This window comes from Physeter macrocephalus, chromosome 19 (assembly GCF_002837175.3).
Source record: "Physeter macrocephalus isolate SW-GA chromosome 19, ASM283717v5, whole genome shotgun sequence".
Classification (NCBI taxonomy): Eukaryota; Metazoa; Chordata; class Mammalia; order Artiodactyla; family Physeteridae; genus Physeter; species Physeter macrocephalus.
Genome location: NC_041232.1, coordinates 20422887 through 20447554, shown reverse-complemented (window position 1 = coordinate 20447554; position 24668 = coordinate 20422887). Strand labels below are relative to the sequence as shown.

The 24668-nt window shown below is 48.1% G+C and overlaps 2 protein-coding genes across 2 annotated transcripts in view; both read right to left on the bottom strand.

The window, feature by feature from the left end:
• Nucleotides 1–11864, bottom strand: part of AACS (acetoacetyl-CoA synthetase) — an 82211-nt gene extending 70347 nt beyond the window's left edge. The window contains exon 1 of the mRNA XM_007110469.4: nt 11799–11864. The gene's annotated coding sequence lies outside the window, so the exon portion shown is untranslated. The remainder of the gene's footprint in view (nt 1–11798) is intronic.
• BRI3BP (BRI3 binding protein) lies at nt 1–24224 on the bottom strand. The gene is made up of 3 exons (XM_024120746.3): nt 23920–24224; nt 11799–11901; nt 1–6070 (listed from the first exon to the last, which is right to left on the bottom strand). Exons 1-3 carry the CDS (start codon nt 24118–24120, stop codon nt 5649–5651), a joined length of 726 nt encoding a protein of 241 aa, XP_023976514.1. The 5' UTR covers nt 24121–24224; the 3' UTR covers nt 1–5648.
• Between the last annotated feature and the right edge of the window lie 444 nt (nt 24225–24668).

Below are 24668 nucleotides of genomic sequence, written 5' to 3'. Positions count from 1 at the left end.
CCTGTTTCTGTTTTGTAAATAAGTTCATCTGTATAATTTTTTATTCGATTCCACATATAAGTGATATGAATCATATATCTGTCTCTGACTTACTTCACTTAGTATGATCATCTCTAGGTCCATCCATGTTGCTGCAAATGGCATTATTTCATTCTTTTTTATGGCTGAGTAATATTCCATTGTATATCTGTACCACATCTTCTTTATCCATTCATCTGTCGATGGACATTTAGGTTGTTTCCATGTCTTGGCTATTGCAAGTAGTGCTGCTAAGAACATTGGGGTACGTGGATATTTCTTTTTTTTTGATGTACTCTTGCAAAATGATTAATCAGATGTATTTAACTCACTCAAACGGGCAATGTTGTCACTCCTCCTTCCGGTCCCCACTTTCTCACCCAGCACTGATGCTGTGACTCACTGGTGCATTGTCCTCCATGGCGTGAGGTCCCTGCTTTTGACCTGTTCGCTCTCCCAGTGCTGGGCCAGCCAGGGGGCCTCCAGATAACGTCACCACGACTGGCCTCAAACTGTCCCCTGGAGACCCCTGTGAGATTTTCTTTGCAATATAAATATTCCCAGGAGTAATACTCTCAGGTCATAAGTGTATTTAACGTCTCCGTTCTCCTTTTACATTTGTTCCTGAATGTTTGCTAAGGCTAGGGAACAATTTTTAGTACCCACAAAAGCATTCCAGTTCAGGGTGCGGTGGAGGGGTGTACGTCAGTTGCTATACCCTGCTAGGATTGCCTGAATTAGCAAATAAAAATATACACTGCCCAGTTGAATTTCAGATAAACAACAACTTTTTTGTTTTTCCTTTGGTGTAAGTGTGTCCCAAATATTGCACGGGACATACTTACGCTAAACAGGCATTTGTTGTTTATCTGAAATTCAGATTTAACTGGGTGTCCTGTATTTTATGTGGCAACGCTACCTCCAATCAAACAATTAAATTCACGATTGTATGACTCTCCTTGGACTGGGGAACCGAATCATGGAAGCAGCGTTACAGGTCAAGATTGGGAAAACTCCACAAACGCTTGGTTGGAAGTAATGAAATATATTTAGGAAGTCTGTACAACAAAATTACCATAAACATTTATTAAGCTGTAATTTTCACAATATTTTAATTCTGCTCTGAAATCGGTCTACAAATATCTCTACATAACACCAAAGCCAGTGATTTAATAAATAAGAGGAATGTACGGATTGCTCTGCCAAAAAAAGAAGCCTTATACATTTATGTCTATTTATGGTATTTGTAGAATCAGTTTCCCAAGGCTCACGAAACTAAAGTGCGCACACGCCACATACGCACACACACACACACCACTATATTAAAATCAAGTGGATTTATAGTATCAAATTAAATGCTATGTAGAATTGATAACCAGATACACAAAATACAAATCTGACTCACGAATACACTGTGGATGATGGGTACCATACCTCACAAATATGATTTCCAGTTAAGAGAGAAATAATTGCTTCGCTGGATTTTAAGTGAGAGCTAATCACCACCACAAGAAATCAATTTAATTACAGTATTCAAAGATTCAACACACATGCGGATATTAAACTGACACTACAATAAAACCTTTAAATATGCAAAAAGACATTAGAACATATGGTTCCTAACAACATTAGCTGCCGCAGATCTTCAGTAGACGGTGCAAAGGACAATCAGCCACCACCAGGGAAAAACTGGTCCTGGGGCATCTCCTACGTGTCAAGGAATCAGTGAAGAGCAGAGCACAGAATTGAGTACGCTGGACAAGGTTTGTTTATCCCAGATACTATACATCATGTGGATGGTTATCCAATACTAATTTTAAGGGTACTGTGTTAGATCCTGCAAAAATATACAATTCTATTATTCACAAGTGAGGAGGAAAGATTCAACTACTCAAAGGGCCATAAACAAAAATGATGATGTATTATTTTTAAAAGAATTTTAAAGAATTCCTTCTATTTTTTATTTTTTTTGGCCGCGCCGAGCAGCTTGCAGGATCTTAGTTCCCCAACCAGGGATTGAACCCGGGCCACGGCAGTGAGAGCCCCGAACCCTAACCACTGGACCGCCAGGGAAGTCCCAGGAATTCCTTTTAAAGTGAGCTAGCAGGACGGGAGAGCTGGTTTTTTGATTCAATCAGCCAATTCAAATCCCATCAGGGAGAAGTGCTCAGGTCTCCCATTGTAAGGCAGGTATCATTCCTCAAAAGCATCTTAAGAAGCAGCCGGAAGCACGGAGATGAAGCAAAGCAGGATTCCCACTAGTGAGAAGGTGTCTTTGCCACGTTTCAGATTCCGCACTGGACATCGGACATGTTATTCCTAACCAGAAGGCTGCCGGATCACAGGGCCAGACTAACGACCAAAGTGCTTTTCATCTTCCCTGCAAGCCAGCCCTCGTGGGTGTGCAAAAGTCCTATTACAAGCCTCCCAAGCACTGACCCCATCCTGCATGTTCACCCTTAGTTCCAACAGGTGATGTCCCCAACTAGCTACTTCCCTCCACAGTGAGAAGAGCATAGACCCAGTTCCCCTCCGTCTGCTTCCTGACCCTGCGTGTATCAGGCTTCCTGTGGTCCCACGAGGCATGGTATGTTTGTCGTCTCCAGGAAACTGTGGGTGTTAAAAACCTTCTTTCAACGGCACTAACCTCTCTCCGTGCTGTCACTCGGTCACCTTCATAAGTTAAGACCCCTGGCATAATTCAAAAGGCCAGCTTTCAGGAAATTCTGTTGTTGCACTTTGCCACCAGAGATGATATGGGGTACAAAAACAAAAACGAGCAAACCCAAAAACCCAGAAGGCAGGTAACGCTGATTGGTGCTGGAAAATATATTTACAGAAGGCTGATGTACCACGAAAGCATCTTTGCTAGGATGTCAAGGAAGAGATTGCTCCAAACATTATCCCCAAACATCCACAGAAATCCGGCAATCTGGAGACAGCTGGTCCTTTTTCTTTTCTGGACTAGTCTCTGTTCTTGGTATTTACTGTGATACTGAAGCACTGGGAAATTAACGTTGATGAACTTGAAGATATCTAAAAAACTGAGTCTTAACTAAAACAGAGATCCACAGTAGTTTCCGTCAGGATGTTTTCATACCACGTTGAATGATGTGTTACACTAATATATTCTACAGCCCTGAAGATATAAAAAAGGTTTCTCTCCAAGGTATGAGATATGGTACAAAAATACATTTCTCCATGTACAAAAGAGAGAAGAAAGGAAGAGATGAGGGGGCACGGGGGAGGCCAAATACCCTACAAGCTTCCATGGAATGGAGAAAGCAAAAAAAAAAAAAAAACCCCAAATTATTTGGGGTTAAGAACACGCCCAAGCAAAAGTCAAATTTACGCATGAAAAAGCAGGCGCTATTCAGATCGAACATCCATGATTTCCATCAGAAGTTCAAGGACTGTTCTACCCTGAAGTGATACTTCTAGTGAACTAATTAACTATTTAACTTTTGTTAAAAATAAAGACATCATTCCTTTGAGTGTACTGAACTATAACTGGCTTCATAGCCTACACTTAGCCAATTTGGAAAACAAGGTGCATATTCTCGACAGCAATTTCCAGTTGATGCTGTAGCCTGAGTCCACCAGCACCTAGACACGTAAGCCTTCCTCGATCTACTAGAAGTTAAAATGGTTTTCCTGCCTGGATCTCAATACAGCACAGTGCCTGTCAGGTTTCCATGTGTGAGGGTGGGTGAGAGAACAGAGTGGATGTTATACCCAGACCAGTAATTTAAGACTTAAAAGCTTTGTGCAGAGAATGTCAATTTCCTTTCTGGCCAACAGGAGCAAAGCAAATACCTAAACATGCCAAATACACAGAAGCCAAAATGCACAAAAGGAAGGAAGGCAAAGATGACCTCCCTGGAGTTCTTCATACCCTGTGCTAAAATAGATTTGTCCGTAAATATCTAACTGACAAAACTGGAACGGTTTCAATGCAGAAAACATGGGGGTCAAATGCCCATGGGTAAAGATTTGCCCAAGCAAATTCTAGAGAATATGCATGTGTTTCAGGAAGCGAACTGAATGCAGGCGAGTGTGGGTCACGTTATTGTGCACCTTAAAAACAGAAGTTTCATAAACATCCTCAGAAAACATTTGCTTCTGTTTTCCAGGTACTTGTAACCCCAAGTAAAACGTCACAGAAAAGCGGCACAGGAGGAGTTGGCAGGCAGCTGAGTTTTCCCCAAAATGATACCTGGACCAAAAGGTCTTGGTTCTACCTGATCTGACAGGGGTCTCTGCAAACCTGCGTAGAGGGGCTCCTGTGAGGGGGCTGCTAGGGCACGACGCAGGTGGGCAGGGAAAGACAGTCATGACCCCTGGCAGCAAACCCTGGGGAATCCTTTCCTTGCTCTCCTGTGCTTGTTGGTACCCAGAAAGGGGCATCTCCACTAGCCCCTGATCCAAGCCTTGCAAAGCCCCCTTTGTCCAGGACCCCACAGCTGTCTGCCCTGCACATACCTCTCTCTGCCCCTAGGGACCACCTAAAAATGAGGTCACCCCAGACTCCAGGCAAAAAGCACCTAACACATGTACTGTAAAAATTTCAGGAAAAAGAATTCAGATCTTCTCCAAGTCTGGCTTATTCCTGCTTATTGTTCCTGAGAATGCTTTATAAGCAGCAACAGACTTGAAAATGTTATTAGCTGCTATGGTTGGTTTTCCTTCTAAGGCCCTGTGTCACCCAAAACCAAGATGAAACAAATAAACAAAAAACCCTAGAGAGTGTATCTTTCCTGTATCAACCTAGCTGGCAAATGGCGAAATTAGGACATCAAATAGATTCCTGAATGAGCTTACCCAGGCAGCTCTGGCATCAAACCCCAAAGACGTCTCTTTGCCTGGTCCTTGAATTTCCCTTTACAAAATGTGGAGGTTAAAATACATCGAAGTACAGAAGGGGGAAAAAATCTTAGGTTTTCTACAAATAATGATTTCTTCATTTAGAAATAGGATTGAAGGGGGCTTGGCCGGGGTCACTAGAATCCGAAAGACGTTTAGTTTCATCCTTGAAACCCAACGGCCCACATTCAGAAGCGACAACATTCATCGACTCGACATCCACGAAAAACAACATGAAGTGAAGGTCACAGCTTTGGAACCTGAAAAGACTGCACACAGACCTCACCCACCAATCCCTACGCTGCAAAAACAAATGCTTGCCTTGAAACTCTTCCAAAAGGTCGAATTAGCAATTTCTTCCCCTCCATGTAAAGTTTTAAGTTTATTAAAACTTAACTCGATCTGCCTGTGTTAAAAAACCTTACAAAAGGTGTATTTAAATGCTTGAAAAAATTAACTTTATGCTCTATGCACAGATAAACTTCTCTTCCTGTACAGCTAATATGGTTATATCCTTTGTTTAAAAAAGATTTTTTTCCACTAATGACACTTGGTGGGTAGTTCTACATCAACGATCTTGTCCCATTCTTCCCGGAGGATGTCCTAAGAGTTGACACGTGGCCAGAAACACCCTCACAAAGCGCCGCTCTCCTGCTCAGACATGTTTATTAAGATTGTTTGGGGTGTGGCGTTCTTTTTTTTCTTCTTCTTTTTTGTTTCCGGAGAGAGGGCGCTGGGAGGAGGGGCCCCGGCCGGCTGGCTGGTTGTCACTTGCCGTTGGAGCGGTCAAGGCTCTCCAGCACCCGGTTGAGACGGATGTTGAGCAGCCTCACCTGGTTCTCCAGCTGTTCCAGCTTCTCCTCCACGCTGGGGCCACCGGGGCTGCTGCGCCAGTAGAAGCCCATGGGCCCGGTCATGAAGTAGATGGCCACCACGAAGCACAGGGGCAGCACGGCGTTCTCAGGCTCGCCCTCGTACTTGTGCAAGATGTACACGCACGACATGGAGAACAGGACGACCCGCGCCACCCAGAAGAAGCGGCCGCACACCACGTGCAGGACGCTGAAGGTGAAGCCCAGGGTCAGAGACAAGAACCAGTAGGCCAGCAGGACGACGCCCACCAGCAGGAGGGCACGGGTGGGGCTGCTGGCCACCGAGCTTGGATTGAAGTACTGGGACAGGTTCGAGACTGCAGGACAGAAGAGAGGGACAGCGGCCGGTTACACGGGGTCGGGGGTCCTCTGCAAGCTGGGGGTGGGCAGCTCAGCTCACTGGCTGCGCCCCTGCTACACCCAACGAACTAAAGTCGGCTGCCTCATTAGCCTTTATACTAAGTCCCGGGAAAAGACAGGGCAACGCTGTCACATCGTGGGTTTGAAACACCTTTCAGGTGGGGCAGAGCCTCAAAACCGGCCTTCAATGTCCTTCCTTCCTGTCTTCCATAGTAACAAATGCCCAGTGTTAGGCTGGGCACACGGCTGCCGGGGATAAGGGCGTTTCCCAGCCTCCCTTGCAGCTACATAACTAAGCTTTGGTCAAGGAGAGGTAAGCAGAAATGTTTTGGGGTGGCTTCCTAGAAGTAGTGGGAATATGCCCTTTACCTCTTCTTCTTCTGCCTGCTGGAATGTGGATGCAATGGCTGGAATTGGAGCAGCTGTTGTGTGTCAAGAGGGAAGGGAGGTCACCTATTGGGGAGCGATAAGATGGAAGGGGCCTCGGACCCGAGGAGAACGTGCTACAAAGCCACCTACCTGCCTAACCACCTACCTGTGAACTTTCACATATGAGAAATAAGCTTCCATCTTGTTTAAGCTGCTGTTATTTGGGGTCTCTGTTACTCACAGTCAAACCTAATTGTAACTGGTACCCACACATGAAGTTCCATCTTAAGAATGGAGTGAAATGGAGCACTTGCATCTTCTGTGGGTCTGACTTAAGAAAATTTTTGAAATAGAAAATTTAAAAGGATAGTAAAATAAATACTCCTATCAAAACCACCTAGGGGGCTTCCCTGGTGGCGCAGTGGTTGAGTCCGCCTGCCGACGCAGGGGACACGGGTTCGTGCCCCGGTCCGGGAGGATCCCACGTGCCGCGGAGCGGCTGGGCCCGTGAGCCACGGCCGCTGGGCCTGCGCGTCTAGAGCCTGTGCTCCGCCCGCAACGGGAGGGGCCACAGCAGAGGGAGGCCCGCATACCGCAAAAACAAAACAAAACAAAACAAAACCAAAAAACAAAAAAACCAAAAAACCCACCTAGGTTTAACAATGGTTAACATTTTGCTCCATCTCTAGTCACATACCTTTTATTTTTTTTTTAACCAAACCATTTGAAAGAGGCACACATCCTACTTCAGCATGCAGCTTTCTTTCCTAGTTTTATTGAGATATAACTGACATACAGCACTATGTAAGTTCAAAGTGTACAGCGTGCCTTGACTGACATATATTGTGAGGTGACCACAAGTTTAGTTAGTATCCATCACCTCATATAGATACAAAAAAAAAAAAAGTTTTTTCCTTTTCCTGAGAACGTTTAGGATCTACTAACTCTCCTGATAACTTTCAACTATACGGTACAGCACTGTTAGCTACAGTCATCATGTTGTACATGACATGCCCAGGACTTATCTATCCTATAACTGCAAATTTGTACCTTTTGACCATCCTCCTCCAATTCCCCTGCCTCCCACTTGCTGTTTCTGGCAACCACAAATCTGATCTTTCATTTTATGAGTTTTTTTTTTTTTAATGCCACATATAAGTGAGATCCTACAGTATTTGCCTTTCTCTGACTTATTTCACTTAGCTTAATGCCCTCCAGGTCCGTCCACGTTGTTTCAAACTGCAGGATTTCCTTCGTTTTATGGTTGAATAATACTCCATTGTATATATACACACACCAAAATTTCGTTTGTTTTCTTTTTTTAAATTGTATTTATTTTTGGCTGCGTTGGGTCTTCACTGCTGTGCACGGGCTTGCTCTAGTTGCGGCGAGCGGGGGCTCCTCTTCGTTGCGGTGCGCGGGCTTCTCATTGCGGTGGCTTCTCTTATTGTGGAGCACGGACTCTAGGCACGTGGGCTTCAGTAGTTGTGGCTCGCGGGTTCTAGAGCGCAGGCTCAGCAGCTGTGGTGCACAGGCTTAGCTGCTCCGCAGCATGTGGGATCTTCCCGGACCAGGGATCGGACCCGTGTCCCCTCAACTGGCAGACAGATTCTTAACCACTGTGCCACCAGGGAAGCCCACACCAAAATTTCTTTATCCATTCACCTGTCAGTGAACACTTAGGTTGTTCCCACACCTTGGCTATTGTAAATAGTGCTGCAATGAACATGGGGGTGTAGTTATCTCTGTGACAGGGTGTTTTTGTTTCCTTCAGATACATTCACAGAAGTGGAATTGCTGGATCATATGGTAGTTCTATTTTTAATTTTTCTTTTTTTTTGGCCACGCTGCATGGCTTCTGGGATATTAGTTCCCAGACCAGGGACTGAACCCGTGCCCTCGGCAGTGAAAGCGTGAAGTCTTAACCACTGGATCGCCAGGGAATTCCCTATTTTTAGTTTTTTGAGGAACCTCCACACTGTTTTCCACAGTGGCTGCACCAATTTACATTCCCACCAACAGTGTACAAGGGTTCCAATTTCTCCACATCCTCACCAACATTTGTTATCTCTCATCTTTTTGATAATAGCCATGCTAATAGGCATGAGGTAATTAATAACCTCATTGTGGTTTTGATTTGTATTTCCCTAAAGACTAGTAATGTTGAACCACCAGTAATGTAGTATTGATACATTTTCTTGTACCTGTTGGCCATTCATATATCTTTTTTAAAAATTAATTAATTAATTTTTGGCTGCGTTGGGTCTTTGCTGCTGTGCCCGGGCTTTCTCTAGTTGCGGCGAGTGGGGGCTACTCTTCGTTGCGGTGCGCGGGCTTCTCATTGCGGTGGCTTCTCTTGTTGCAGAGCACAGGCTCTAGGCGTGCGGGCTTCAGTAGTTGTGGCTCACGGGCTCTACAGCGCAGGCTCGGCAGTTGTGGCGCACGGGCTTAGTTGCTCCGCGACATGTGGGATCCTCCCGGACCAGGGCTCGAACCCGTGTCCCCTGCATTGGCAGGCAGATTCTTAACCACTGCGCCACCAGGGAAGCCCAGGCCTCCAATTCTTATTAACGATGGGCCCCTTTGTGCCAGGGCAGAGCCAGGGCCGAGGGTGCAGCCTGGAGGAGGTGGGCAAGACCCCACTCACGGGACCTCAGGAGGGAGATGCGTAACACACGCACACGGGAGGGAGATGTTACAGCTGAGGGTGAGAACTGAGGACAAGGTTCCTCACACAGGGTAGTCAGCAGGGGCCTCCTGAAGGAGGTGTCACATACCAGAGACCCAAGCATGGGAAAGATGGGAGCAGGGCAGGGAACACCTGGAGGGACTGGAAGGTGTCAAAGACCCCAGCGTGTCCAAGAACAGGATGGGGGCTGGGCAGATCCTTGCTACTCACAGCGTCCTTGGTGTGAACCTGGTCGATTCCAAGTGCAGCACGAAGTCACTGGGCAGCTTTAAGGAGAGTGACTTGACCTGACTTCTTTGTTTCTTTTTTAAAATCACTACTATAAAAGTAGTAATAAAAAAAATTGCTCTGGCTGATTTGTTGAGAGGGGACCCTAGTTAGGAGCTGTGCAGGGAAGAGTTCACCCAGCAGGCCTGAGGCCACTCTTTAGAAACACCTGCTGGCAAGGTGGGCCCTTGGCTGGCATCTGGGAACTTGGATTTCTGGAGTGTGAGGTTGTGATGCATAAGAAACACGTATTTGGCGTCCATCCCCATTTCTGGCATAGACTCCCAAGACCCTTGGAATTTCCTAAGTGACAAGTGCAATAAAAGTGTCTTGATAATGCATAGCCCCTTTCACCCACACCTGCGCTTGTTAATCAGGCGATTCTGGAAAGCCTCTCAGGATGTAGGCCGGTTGCCAGGGGAACCAACCAGATGATTAGAGGGTTGGGCCCTCTAACCTCCAGGAGGGGCTGAAGGTTGAATCCATCACCAATAGCCAATGAGACAACAGAACTCAGAACGTGGAAGCTCCGAGTCCCTGCCCACCGACCTGCCCCATGCATCTCCTTCACCGGGCTGTTGTTCAGTTAGATCCTCTCGTAACAAACCAGTAATCCAGTGAGTGAGCACACAGACAGTGAGGAAACTTGCCTGAGCTCTGCAGGCGGCTCTAGCAAATTATCTGAACCCACGGTGCGGAAGGGTCATGGGAACCTCTGATCTACACTAGTCTGTCAGAAGCACGGGTGACAACCTGGATCTGTGACTGGTGTCTGAAGTGGGGCCGATTGTGGGACTGAGCCCGTGACCTGTGGGATCAGATGCTACCTCCGAGGAGATAGGGTTACAACCGAGTTCAACTTGGGGGCACGTGGTCAGCGTCCTGGAGAGCTGAGTGAACTGCATACACATTGCAGTGAGGGCTCCCTCCTCTCCCCAAGAACAGGGGCTCCCTGGCTTGGAGGTTTTTATAATCAGTGTGGTTCACGCTGACACCTGCTTTCCTTCGGGGAGTCGGGAATTTGGAAGGTGCGGGCAGAGGGCGCCTACATGACCAGCCGCCAATAAACACCCTGGAGGCTGAGCCTCTACTGGGCATCCCTGGTAGAGGACACCTCACTCGGGGAATAAAGGGTATCCTGTGTGACCTCCCTGGGAGAGGGCTCTGGGGGCCTGTGCCTGGCTCCCCCACTGGATTTCAGGAGGGCTTCCGTCTCTCCCTGACGGACAAGAGGGGCTCACTGCGCCTGAACTCTATGTACAAACAAGGTGGCTCATGCTGACACCTGCTTTCCTTTGAGGAGTCTAGAATTGGGTAGGTACCAGGCAGAGGGCGCCTGTGTGACCAGCCCCCAGTAAGAAACCTGGGCGCTGAGCCTCTACTGGGCGTCCCTGTTTGATGACACCTCACACGGGCAAGGAAGCATGTCCTGTGTGACCCCCGCCCTGGGAGAGGGCTCTGGGGGCCTGTGCCTGGCTCCCCCAGACTTCACCCCGTGAGCCTTTTCCCTTTGCTGACTGTGCTTTGTGTCCTTCACTGTAACACACCACAGCCGTGAGTTCGACCACATGCTGGGTCCTGGGAGTCCTCCTGGAGATGCACGGAACCTGGGGATGGTCTAGGGGACCCCAACACAGACTGCTGCAGGCTTCCTGGAGAGAGGCAGCAGCCTAGACCAGGGCTGTGAGCTTGAATTCAAAGGGTTCCAGCAGCTGCCTTCCAATTCCTAGACCAGGGCAGCAACCCCCTGGGGGGGTCACACATCACTCCTTCAGCCCTACTGATGATTGTGTGAGCGCCGCATTCCCTGTACTAAATCCCTTTCTGTCTAAGTAACTGGAGTGGTTGGTTACGGACCCCAACAACCTAGAGACTCCACCTCCAGTCCCCGAGGTTTGCCTGGGGGCAGACAAGTTGGCACTGCCCACCTGCACCTTATCCTGAATAGCATCTGGGAATCTCAGCTATTTACACACGCAACCATGACGATAAAAAATGTTCTCTCGTATCCTCACTGCCCCTCTAGTTTTCTCTTGTGCCACCCGCCCTGGGTACCACTCCCATAATTTTTTTTTTTTTTTTTTTTTTTTTTTTTTTGTGGTATGCGGGCCTCTCACTGTTGTGGCCTCTCCCGCCGCGGAGCACAGGCTCCAGACGCGCAGACTCAGCGGCCATGGCCCACGGGCCCAGCCGCTCCGCGGCATGTGGGATCCTCCCAAGACCGGGGCACGAACCCGGTTCCCCTGCATCGGCAGGCGGACGCGCAACCACTGCGCCACCAGGGAAGCCCCCACTCCCATAATTTGACAAGCACCAGAATGAAGCAGTGCCTTCAAATGAATGCCCCCCCCCACACCTACCGTCAAGTCCAAGGACGTCCAAGAGCTCCGCCCAAACTTTCCACAGGGTTTCCACAAACATGTCCACTCCCAGCACGAACCTCTCGGTCAGCCTCGTCAGGAACTGCAGAAACGAGAGAGAGATCGTTACCGACCCGGCCAAAGCTCCCTCCTGCCTAGTCCGGCCAAGCTTACACGTGGACGAGAAAACACAGCCGGCCGATGACGAAGGCCACCCCAGGACTGGCCGAGTAGCCCAGGGGACTGACGGAGCTCGGGACTAACTGTCCAGGTGCCAAGAACCAAGCGAATCTAGACAAATCTCCCTCCTACAGGGGGAGGGATGCATCGGGGGAGCCGGGAGCTCTCTGCAAAGCTGCTCACTGCGCCTCCGATTCCTCCTGGAGCCCTTCTAGGCCGACTCTTTTGTCAAAGTCTCTGCCTGATTTCTCATTTTTAAACAGTGGGAGGTGCTGCAACCAACCTACTTCACCCGGAGGCCGGGACGCTGCTGCATGGGAGCAACTCTGAAGGGCGAGAACTGTGGTTCTCACAGAGTCCCATCAGCATCTCCCTCGCGTGTGCAAACAGTAGAGACCCACGTCCATCCCAGCTTTAAGGACCCGGGGCTACTGAAGCTCTCTGAGGATGAATATGAGGTGCAGCTTCATTTCACTGTATTTAAAAAAAGTATCTTTTTGGCTGCGTTGGGTCTTAGCTGCGACACGTGGGATCTTTGGCCGTGGTGCCCGGGCTTAGTTGCCCCCACAGCCTGTGGGATCGAACTGGAGTCCCCTGCATTGCAAGACAGATTCTTAACCACTGGACCGCCAGGGAAGTCCCATTTTGCTGTATATTTTTAAAATAAGTGATATTCTGGGACTTCCCTGGCGGTCCAATGGTTAGGACTCCGCGCTTTCACTGCTGAGGGCCCGGGTTCAATCCCTGGTCAGTGGACTAAGATCCCGCGTGCCGTGCAGTGCGGCCAAATTTTAAAAAAAGTGATATTCTATACACACGGTATAAAGTCTCACTCCCCGCAACCCAAACCCCCTTCCAGTGGCAGCGCTGTTACCACTCGCTTGCGGATCCTCTCTTAGATGCACTGGGTGAGGAGTAGCACAAATATTTCCCCCATAAACGGCAGCATATGTGACAGTTCCGCCGTGTTTCTCACGGAACACTCTGCCCTGATTATTCACCTTCAGGCAGGACAGAGCGGCCTCATTCTTTGCAAAGATGGCTCACCTGCAGCTGCTTACCCAATCCCCTATGGATGGGCACCTAGGTTATTCCCAGCTTCCCAGGGGGACCAGAGTGTTGCAAGGCTCACGTGTAGAGGTTAAATGCCTCGAAGTGAATTGGTTACAGCATTTAAAATTGGATATCCTGGTTGGAGCCATCCTCCAGGACAGGGGAAAGAGGAGTAGTGTTGAATCAGTGGCCAGGAGAGCAAAGGATGCCATTAACCTCTGTGCTACTGCTGTCGCTTGGCTGAAAGCATGCGGGGTTGGGAGCTTAACTGCCTGGGTTCAAGTCCCAGGTCTGCCCCTTATTTGCTGGGTGGCCATGGGTAGAATATACGTGTGTTATATACCAGGGCTCCAGCTGACAAGTGGAGTTATTAATAGTACCCACCTCAGCTGGTTGTTGTGAGCGTTAAATGAGATTTTTGTGAAATGCTCTGACGCACCCAACAGAGGTTCAAAATGTCTACTGACATCCGATTTTTTTTTTAAATTTTATTATTTATTTATTTAGTTACGCTGCGCTGGGTCTTAGTTGAGGCATGTGAACTCTTAGTTGCGGCATGCATGCGGGATCTAGTTCCCCGACCAGGGGTTGAACCCAGGCCCCCTCCAGTGGGAGCAGGCAGTCTTACCCACTGGATCACCAGGGAAGTCCCTGATCTTCTAACAGAAGCTTTGGCCCCAAGACCCTTCTTCAAGGACATCATCCTTTTAGCCTTAAATTTCCTAGCTGCAAGCACCAAAGGGATTTGTATGTTTAAAGACCACGTGGCCATCAGCTGACGAATGGATAAACCTGACATATCCACACAATGGGATATCATTCAGCCATAAAAACGAATGAAGGGGCTTCCCTGGTGGCGCAGTAGTTGAGAATCTGCCTGCTAATGCAGGGGACACGGGTTCGAGCCCCGGTCCGGGAGGATCCCACATGCCGCGGAGCAACTAGGCCCGTGAGCCACAACTACTGAGCCTGCGCGTCTGGAGCCTGTGCTCCGCAACGAGAGAGGCCGCGACAGTGAGAGGCCCGCGCACCACAATGAAGAGCGGCCCCCGCTTGCCACAACTAGGGAAAGCCCTCGCACAGAAACGAAGACCCAACACAGCCAAAAATAAATAAATAAGTACAAAAACAAAAAAGAAAACCCAAAATGGTTCTTAAAAAAAAAAAAAAACGAATGAAGTACTGACACATGCTTCGACAAGGATGAAACTTGAAAACCTTACACTAAGGGACAAGAAGCCAGATGCAAAAAACCATAAATTGTGATTCCATGTATAGGAAATATCCAGAATAAGCAAATCCATAGAGAAAGAAAGTAAATTAGCAGTTGCTAGGGGTTAGGGAGAGAGATTGATAGCTAAAGGATTTCTCCTTGAGGTGATGAAAATGTTCTACTGTTGACTGTGGTGATGGTTACACAGCCCTGTGACTATACGAAAATTATATATGAATGATATACTTTAAATGGATGAACCGTATGGTATGTGAATTATACCTCAATAAGCTGCTATTTAAAAACTGGAAGGGTACTAACATAACACTGTAAATCAACTGTACTCCTATCTAAAAAAAGGGTTTTTTTGTTTTTTTTGTGTGTGTGGTACGCGGGCCTCTCACTGTTGTGGCCTCTCCCGCTGCGGAGCGCAGGCTCCGGACGCGCAGGCTCAGCGGCCACGGCTCACGGGCCCAGCCGCTCCGCGGCACGTGGGATCCTCCCGGACCGGGGCACGAACCCGTGTCCCCTGCACCGGCAGGCGGATTCTCAACCAGTGCGCCACCAGGGAAGCCCGAAAAAAGGTTTTTTTAAACTGGAAGACTAAAACAAAAATAATGGAAGGGCTGACGTAAAAAAAAAAAAAAAAAAATAAGGAGGAAGTATGTGTGTCTGAGAGGAGAGAGGGTCACTGTCCCTCTCTTTGGTAGGCGTAGGTGGGTGAGGGGATGTCGGAGAATGTATCATCGCCTGGAGAGAAGGCACACTGGTGTTGGTTTAGTTATAATTCTTTTTTGCTTAGAGATTTGCTGACATATCATTTACGTACCATAAAGTTCCCGTTTTTAAAAGGCACGATTCACAGCTTTTTTAAAGAAATTCCCCATAATCTAACGTTAGAACATCTTCATCACCCCAAAAGGAGTCTGGTCCCTATCAGCAGTCACTCCCCATTGCCTCCCACCCCCAACCTAGGCAACCACTAATCTCCTTTCCATCTCCATGGATTTGCCTTTCCTGGACTTTCCATACCAGTGGAATCAGGCAATCCGTGACCTTTCGTGCCTGGCTCCTTGCACGCAAAATAACACAGTCAAGGTTCGCCCGTGTTGCAGCAGGTATCGGTACTTAATTCCTCTTTCTGGCCAAAGAGCGTTCCCTTTCAGGGATCTACCGCGTTTTGTTTCTCCTGTCGTAATTCTTTAAAGTACGCGTGATTTGTACACATTTGCCAACAGGTAGCAACCTGTACATTTTGTTCAAGTGGAGGGAAGAGGAAAGAGCTCCACACCAAAAGCTATCGGGCTTTTCAAGGGCACCAGCTCTCCTAGAAAGGGTGTGAGGAAGTCCTTATCTGGGGAGGAAGAGACAACAACTGCTGCTGCTGCTGCCCCTCTGTGCCTCTACTTTCTCAGCTGTGAAATGGGACTAAGATAAGACAGCCACAAGAACCTGGAAAGGCCTCAGGACGTGGGAGCTGCTTAGGCTGCTTGTGTCAGAGCCAGCGCTCCCAGCAGGGATGGAAGTCCGGCCCTCTCTCCAACGGAGCCATCCCCTTCCCACCTAACGAACGTCTTCAAGCAGGTGCTCAGAAACGCACAGGCCCAACCAGGGTCTGGCCTTGCTCAGAGGAAAGTCAGGCCCGCCCTGGACACCGGCCAGGGCAGGGGAGGGTGTTGCAGGGACAGACCCATCGTGGGCCTTTTGGACTGAGCGCTGGGAACCACACCTGCTCTCCGCCCCGGGGCGCTGGCACCACCCACTGTGGCTTCCCCTCGGGCCATGTGACTCCTTGGCTCCCTCGTCTGTGTGAAGACACAGGAGCCCTCAGGGAGTGCTGCGGGCTGCACTGTGTTCCTCCAAATCTCAGCGAGGGTGAAATGGGGTCAATATGAGCGACCCTGATCCAACAGGACCGGTGGCCCTACAAGAAGAGATGGGGACAGAGACACACACAGAGGAAAGACCACGTGAGGACCACGGGGAGAAGCCGGCCATCTGCCAGCCAAGGAGAGAGGCCTCAGGAGAAACCCACCCTGCCAGCACCTCGATCTCAGGTTTCCAGCCTCCAGAACTTCCAGATGATACATTTCTGTGTGAGCTGCCCAGGCTGTGGTCCTCCCTCATGGCAGCCCTGTAGACTAAGACGGGGGTTCAGTGGAGCCCAGAGCCTGAAGCAGTTCACAGAAATCGGGTGAAAAGCTGAACCTACGGCACAGGTTGTATGTTTTCTACAACCTATAATATGTGGCCGATATCTTATAATAACTATCAATGGAGTATAACCTGTAAGAATTGTGAATCACTGTTGTACCCCTGAAATTTATGTAATGTTGTACAATTTGTATAATATTGTACATCAAGAATACCTCAATAAAAATTTTAATAATAAGTAAAAAATTTAATAAAATTAAAACAAAACAAAACAAAACTTGGGAGTTCCGCGGTGGCCTAGCGGTTAGGATTCTGCGCTTTCACTGAAGAGGCCCAGGCTCAAGCCCTGGTTGCGGAACTAGGGAACTAAGATCCCACATGTGCGCAGCAAGGCCAAAAACATAAATAAATGAAAATGAAGAGAGAGAGAGACTTAAAAGTCATATCAGTGAAATGCGAGTGTAGACTTTGTTTGGATCCCAATTCAAACAAAGCAGTTTTGCATAAAGACGTTTTGAGTCGATCAGAGAAATCGGAAAATGGACTTGGGTTGGTTATTAAAGAATTGTTGGGGCTTCCCTGGCGGTGCAGTGGTTAAGAATCCGCCTGCCAAAGCAGGGGACACGGGTTCGAGCCCTGGTCCGGGAAGATCCCACATGCCATGGAGCAACTAAGCCCGCGTGCCACAGCTACTGAGCCTGCGCTCTAGAGCCCGTGAGCCGCAACCACTGAGCCCGCGAGCCACAGCTACTGAAGCCCGCGTGCCTAGAGCCCATGCTCCACAACAAGAGAAGCCACTGCAATGAGAAGCCCACGCACCACAACGAAGAGTAGCCCCCTCTCGCCACAACTAGAGAAAAACCCATGCACAGCAACGAAGACCCAATACAGCCAATAAATAAAAAAATAATTTTTAAAAAATAAATTAAAAAAAAAGGAATTGTCATGAGCTGTGACGATGGTACTATGGCTACGATCTTTGCAAAATGTTCACCTGTTAAAGACGCAGACTGAAGTATTCAAAAGTAAACCATTATGTCTTGGATTAGCTTTAAAATACTATGCCAGGCTTCCAAAACTTTTTTGATGGGGAGAGCAATGTAACAAAAATGGCAAAACTGAGTGATGGGTACTGGGGTTCATTATACATTTCTTCCCCCCTTGGGTCTGTTGGACAATTTTCAGGATGAAAAGTTAAAACGAGGGAGATTCAGGTGAACCAACTCAGGGGGCCTGCGGCCGTGGCCATGGCTATGGCTATGGGAGAAAACACGATTACTCCAGCTCAGGGTTTCATCACCCTCCTCCTAAATCTGGAGGATGTCCTGCATCCTAAGTTCTCCTCACCCCCATCACCCCCAGGCACGTGCAAACTGGCTCCCAGGAAATCAGGCTGTAAGGGCACATGTGTCTTCATGAGCAAGGCAGGGAAGGGGCGAGTTTCTGCAGTTCAGAGGTCGCCCAAGCATCTGAGGAACACAATGAGAGACAAAGGTTACGTGAACTGAAGGTGCTGGAACACACGTGCAGACCACCTGCACGAATGAATTACAAAGGGGAAAAGGCACCTCCGGGAGGGAAGGCCTCAACTGAAGATCAAAGTCATGGCACAAGCCGACACCCTGTGCCCTGATGTGCTGCCCCAGCAAGGACACAAGACCCTCACGTAGAACTCCCGCTGGAATTGTACTTCCTCAATCTAACCCTGAGGATGTGATCAGGTAAGACGCATCGCGCGAAAATTCAAAAGTCAACTGGCCTGTCCCAACCCCATGGAGATACCATGTCAGCCCCACTAAAGTGGCCACACTGAAAGAGACAGACAACTATCAACAGATGAATGGAGAAAGATGTGGTTCAGGCACACACACCACCCCCACACGCATACCCCGGAATACTACTCGGCCATAAAAAAGAATGAAATTTTGCCATTTGCAACAGCTTGGATGGACCTGGAGCGTACTACGCTGAGTGAAATAAGTCAGACGGAGAAAGACAAAAACTGGGGCTTCCCTGGAGGTCCAGTGGTTGAGACTCCACGCTTCCCGCCAAGCAGAAATAGAGACATAGATGTAGAGAACAAATGTATGGATACCAAGGGGGAAAGGGGTGGCGTGGGAGGAACTGGGAGACTGGGATAGACACTTATACACTATTGATACTACGTATAAAATAGACTACTGATGGGAACACACTGTATAGCACAGGGAACTCGACTTAATGCACTGTAGTGTCCTAAATGGAGGGGATATGTGTATATGTATGGCTGATTCATTTTGCTGTGCAGTAGAAGCTAACACAACATTGTAAAGCAACTATACGCCAATAAAAATTAATTATATATATATTAAAAAAAAAAAAGACTCCGTGCTTCCACTGCAGGGGGCGCAAGATCGATCCCCGGTCCAGGAGCTAGGATCCTGCACGCCGGGCGGCTAAAAAGTTAAAAAGAAAGAAAGAACGAAAGACAAATACTGTAATGATAACTGTTATATGTGGAATCTAAAAAATACAACAGTGAATATAACAAAAAAGAAGCAGACTCCCAGATACAGAGAACAAACTAGTGGTTATCAGTGGGGAGACGGAAGGGGGGAGGGGCAAGATAGGGGTAGGGGTTTAAGAGGTACAAACTACTGTGTATAAAATACATAAGTTACAAGAATATACTGCACAGCACAGGGAATACAGCCAATATTCTAAAATAACTATAAATGAAGTAGAGTCCAAAAAGATATGGAATCACTATGTTGTACACCTGAAACTAATATAATATTGCAAATCAACTATATTTCAATTAAAAAATAAATTAAACAAAATGTATCCAAGGGGTGGGGGGAAGACAAGAACATGTGTTGGCGAGGATGGGGAGAAAGGAATCCTCACACACTGCTAGTGGGAACGTAAAGTGGTACAGCTGTACAGAGGTTCCTTGAAATGTGACAGCTGCCATATGACCCAGCAAGTCCACTCCTAGGTACATACTCCAAAATACAGAAAACATATATTCACATAAAAACTTGCACACGAATGTTCAGAGAGCACTATTCATAGAAGCCCCAAAGTAGGAACAAGCCAAATGACCATCAACTGACAAATGGATAAATAAAAAGCCGTAAGACGCTATGAGATACCGACACGGGCTGCAAAGGGGATGAACCTTGAAAACATGATGCTGAGTGAGAAAGCAGCCAGATGCAAAAGGCCACACTGTTTGATCCCATTTATAGGAAATGCGCAGAATAGGCAAATCCATAAAGACAAAGAAGATGATGGGTTGTCAGGGGCTGGGGGAGGTGGGGTGACTGCTAATGAATATAGGGTTTCTTTGGAGGGGGGATGAAAATGTTCTAAAATTGATTGTGGTGATGGTTGCACAACCCTACGAATATAATAAAAATCGCTGAACTTTCAATGAATGAATTGTATAGTATCTGAATTACAGCTCAATAAAACTATTAAAAAAAAAAGACATAAATGTCAATGGCATAAAAGCCCCCCTTACCCCCAAATGGGTGAAGGGACTTTGACAGACTAAAGGGAACTAAAGAGACATGAAAACCAAATGCGATGAGCAACCACTGACTGGGTGCTGGATTTTCTTTTTTAAAGCTATAAAGGGAATGCAAATATGGGCTGTATATTACAAAATATTATTGTACTAAATTTAAGTTTTGGGGTGGAGGGGCCATGGTATTATGGCTTTGTAGGAGAAAGTGTCATGATGTCTGCAATTTACTTTCAAAAAAAGTGTGTGTATGTGTGTGCTTGTAGTGAAAAAGAAACAGTTTGGGGGGGAAAATGGTGAACCCAGGTGGAGTTTCTAGCTGTTCCTTATTCAATTCTTTCAGCTTTTCAAAATAAAAAGGAAATATTATTTTGATTGTGGTGATGTTTTCAGGCGTATATCCATAGGGCAAAATTTATCAACGTGTACGCTTTTGTCCCACTTTAAATATGTGTAGTCTATGTCGGTTACACCTCAATAAAGCTGTTAAAATGCTGGTGGGGAAAAAAAAAAGACTGGAAAGTGTCACAGTTACTCTGCTCAAAATATTTTCTTACAAAGCAAAAGAATATAAGCCTCTTTAAAAAAAAAATGACCAACAGTTCAATAATGGCAAAGGAAAACAAAAAGCAGTTCCCAGAAAAGAAGACGCCAATGGATTCTGGATAAGTGAAAAGACCATCTATCTCACAGTAAAATAATAAAACCAAAAAGTTTACTGACACTTCATTGGAGAGGGATTGGGAACCAGCCCTCACACGTATGATGGGAGTATAACTGGAAAACAATTCAGTAATATCTTTCAGTACTAAAACGCGACGGGAGAGGCCACAACAGTGAGAGGCCCGCGTACCGCAAAAAAATAAATTAAAAATAAATAAATAAAAATAAAAAAGCATATGAACTGGAATTGTGCACAAAGGATACGGCAATCAGAACTAATTTATGCTGTCAGAGTCAGGAGAGGGGTTGTCTTGGGGTAGGAGGATCTCGACCATACATTTCTAGATCTACATGCGGGTCACATGGGCGTGTCTGGTGTGTGACAATTCATTACGTTGTATAACTTATACAGAAAAGTGCACCAATTATATTTCAATTTAAAATTTTAAAACGCACAGATCCTCTGGCTCAGGAATTACATTTCTAACAGTTTAGAGTTGAACTTGTCTAAGTGCGCTCCAAACAATTTATACAGAAGGACCTTGACTGCAGCCAGGATTCACGCGGCAAGACAGGAAACTAACAAAACACTGACCAACAGGAGTAGGGTGAAAGACGGCACTTCCTTACGCTAAATGACACCAGGAGAAAACTTCTTATAGAAATATCTTCTACCGTCTACTAAATGCTTATTAAGTGCCTGGTATTGTACAACCTGACTAATCACATTCAACCTCCCAATTTACCTCCTTTGCACAAATGAGACACACAGAGGTCAAGCAACCGGCCCAAGGTCACAGAGCTAGTGAGACACAGAGCTGGGATTCGAACCCATGTCTGTTGGAGAGCAAGGCCCATGCTCCAAACCAGAAGAAGGTCAGGGGTTAATTTTAGACAAGTCCTAGACAGAACATGGAGTGTTTCATTAAACGCCCTCAAACTTCACAACCCGCTAAGCAGGTCTGGCTCGCTGAAAACTACGGTTGCTAGCAGATCCAGGTTTCTTTTAATTAAGATTAACAGAACAATCTCCCCCAAGCCTGGCCGGTCTAGGCTACACCAGGCAGGAAATATCAGGGCAGCCTCATTCTAGATGCCACAATGATTAGGGGAATCAGGAAGGGTCATGATGCCGGAAGACCGGTGAGGGTACCAGTGTGGACCCCAGACCCACTCACTGTGCCTGGTTCAAATCCTGGCTCTTCCACCCAGTGTGACCTGAAGCCAGTCACTTCACCACTATGTGCCTCAGTTTCCCTATGTGTAAAATGGAAACATTAATAGTACCTACCTCACAGGCCTGCCCTAAGGATTAAGTGAGTTGCTCTACCTATAAAAGGACTTAGAACATGGACCACGTATTTGCTAGAAGGGATGCTGTCCAGTGCATGAATTGCTGAATAAAACCCATTAGATCTTTTTTAAAAAGGCACATTTTGGGACTTCCCTGGCAGTCCAGGGGTTAAGACTCCGCGCTTCCACCGCAGGTGGCTCAGGTACAATCCCTGGTCGGGGAACTAAGATCCTGCATGCCGCTTGGCCAAAAAAAATAAAAGGAAAAAAGGTGCATCCTCAACAAATAACACATTAGTATTACTGTCATCTCTGTTGAAGGCACAAAACTTCATCTACCACAAAACTTCAGTTCTGACCTCGAGATTCGCAGATTCTTTGCCGGAATACAACTGTCTCACTGGCACCAACCCATATTTAAACTCTTAAGTATCTATTTTGTATTTCACATCCGCGGACCTTATATTTTCAGATAGGACCGTCGGCCAAGACATGGGTTACTTGGGCTTATCCTCCTCAAAAGAAGTCAGACTTCTTTTTGCTGTAAAAGAAATGATTTCTGCCTTCAACTGGCTCAGGCGCATGGCAGGAGGGAAGTGAAGATTCACCCTTTACACTCAGGCAGACCGGATGGCCACCTTTCCGCACTCAGGTGTTTTTGTTTTCTCCTTCCGTGGCCACCTACAAAGAGATCCCGCCAGAAGCCACAACCTCTACGGAGGCTCCGAACAGCCATAGGAGATGGTGGTCAGAAGTTAGTTTTCCCAACAAATTAACTTGTATTTCATCTCATCCAATTAGAATATCCAGCCAATCTGATTTGGGCTTTAATGTTCTTTTCTTTCCCCTCCACCTCAAGCATCAGAAAACTTTTTTTAAACCCTGAAAGCCCTTTCAGCGGGGCTACGCAGTGTTGATTTGCTCCTTGGCCAGGATATTAACTAACAACAGTAGCTCACACGGATTCTGCCATTACTCTGGGCCAAGAAGGTACCAACGATTCATAATTACAAACTCATAACCAAGAGGATATTATCATTAGCCCCGTTTAAGGAATAAAGAAACGGAAGCTCAAAAAAGTGAAGCCACTTGCCCAAAGCCATCCAGTAAAAGCTGGAACTTAAACCCAAACTTCTCTCCGCTCCAAAACCCCAGGACTGGCGCACAGCAAAGGAATTAAGAGGACGAACAGAAAGGGCTGTACTCAAGGAACCGCCTGACCACAGGTAACTGTTCCCCTATTCACTTCCCCTTTCTCGGTGGACTTTTACCCCGAACGGCTCACCCGGCTACCGAGGGCAGAGAAGGGAGAAAGAACTCCCTGCGCTTCTCCGGAGAGCTCAACACCATCCCCAGGGGTCTGAGGCTCCTCAACAGCTCCAAAGTAAACAAAACGCTCCAAGTGAAACGCCCAGCACCTAGCGGGTGCTTAAAAGCGTTGTAACGGTGCCAGGTTGCCAAAGCAACAGAGCAGACTGCATTACTCCCATTCTTTAAAAATAATTTAAAAAATAAAAAGTAAAAAGCCTAAATATCTTCAAAGCAGAAGAAGGAGGGCCTCAGGTGCTCAGGGGAAGTGGGTCGGGTGCAAGGCTACAGGAAATTCGGGGTCGCGGGGGAGAGCGCAGCAGCGTGGGATAGGGCGCGGGCGCTGGCGGGCAGGGCGCCCCCCACCCCCGCCCCGGTGCCTGGCTCACAGTAGGCGCTCATTCAAACGTAATGAATGAATGAATGACAGGCGTGGCCGGCGTCAGCGCCGCCCAGAGGAGGCCCGGGCCGCGCACCCCCGGGGGCAAGGTCCAAGGAGAAGTACCGCATGGCACAGAGGGCGCCCCTAGGCCCTGCGCCGGAACCGGCCCCCAGACCCGACGCTGGCCGGGCAGGGCCGGGGCGGCAGGCGGAAGGCCCCGGGGCTCAGGCCGGGCTCCCCCGCCTCAGACCCGGGTCCCCCTCTCCCCGCGCCCCGGCCGGCCTGCAGTCCCGGAGGCCGCGCGCGGCCCAGGCCGGCCCCGGGTGCGCGGCGGCTGCGGCAAGGTGACCGCGGGCGCGGCGCCCACCTTCTGAGCGGCGCGCACGTTGTCCTCGCCGAACAGGCTGCTGACGCTCTGCGAGAAGGTGTTGACCGTGCGGCGGTAGCTGTTCTTGTCGGTGCCGCCGCGGCCCCGCGCCCCTTGCGCGCCCGGGGCCAGCAGCCCGAGCAGCAGCAGCAACAAGAACCCAGTCGGGGCCCGGGGTCCGCCCGAAGCGCGCGCGCCCATCCTGGGGCCGGTGGGATGCGGGGTCCGGGAGCCGCACGGTGGGACGCCGCGGCTCCGTCGGGGACCGCGTGGGCGAGCTCGGTGGCCGAGCGCCGCCTCTCTGCCCGCGCCGCCGCGCACAGGCTCCAAGGCCCTGCCCACGCCGCGCTCCGCCCCCGGACGCGAGACCCGCCGGCGACCTGGCTGGAGCGCGAGAGGCGGCTGTGAGGTTGATGATCTCCCCGCCCCCACCCCCCGGAAGTCTTCCCTGACCTGGTGGTGGGGCTTTAACCTGTTCTTTTTTTAAAAAATAATTTTTATTTTTAACTTTTCTATAAAAAGCAACCCAAGCTTGTAAAAGTGGAAACAGCCCCAACAAGGACAATGACTGCAATTGATTGGAAAATATGAACTATATACATTTTATATATCGCTGAGTTTATAATGACACCCCAAAATTGGCCACCGTTGCCGATGGCATGGGCACGAGCTTATTCATTCATTCTGAAATGTTTAAAAGAAAAGCATTAAGCATCCCTCCTGCCCTTCTTCAAAGAACTCTATTTCAG

Bases quoted from the DNA above. Each gene is read 5' to 3' on its own strand.
- BRI3BP (XM_024120746.3), bottom strand. From the start codon at position 24,120: ATGGGCGCGCGCGCTTCGGGCGGACCCCGGGCCCCGACTGGGTTCTTG. The intron at 11,902-23,919 runs GTGGGCGCCGCG...TCGTTTCTGCAG, and splicing joins ACGTGCGCGCCGCTCAGAAG to TTCCTGACGAGGCTGACCGA. The intron at 6,071-11,798 runs GTAGGTGTGGGG...TCTGTCCTGCAG, and splicing joins GGACGTCCTTGGACTTGACG to TCTCGAACCTGTCCCAGTAC.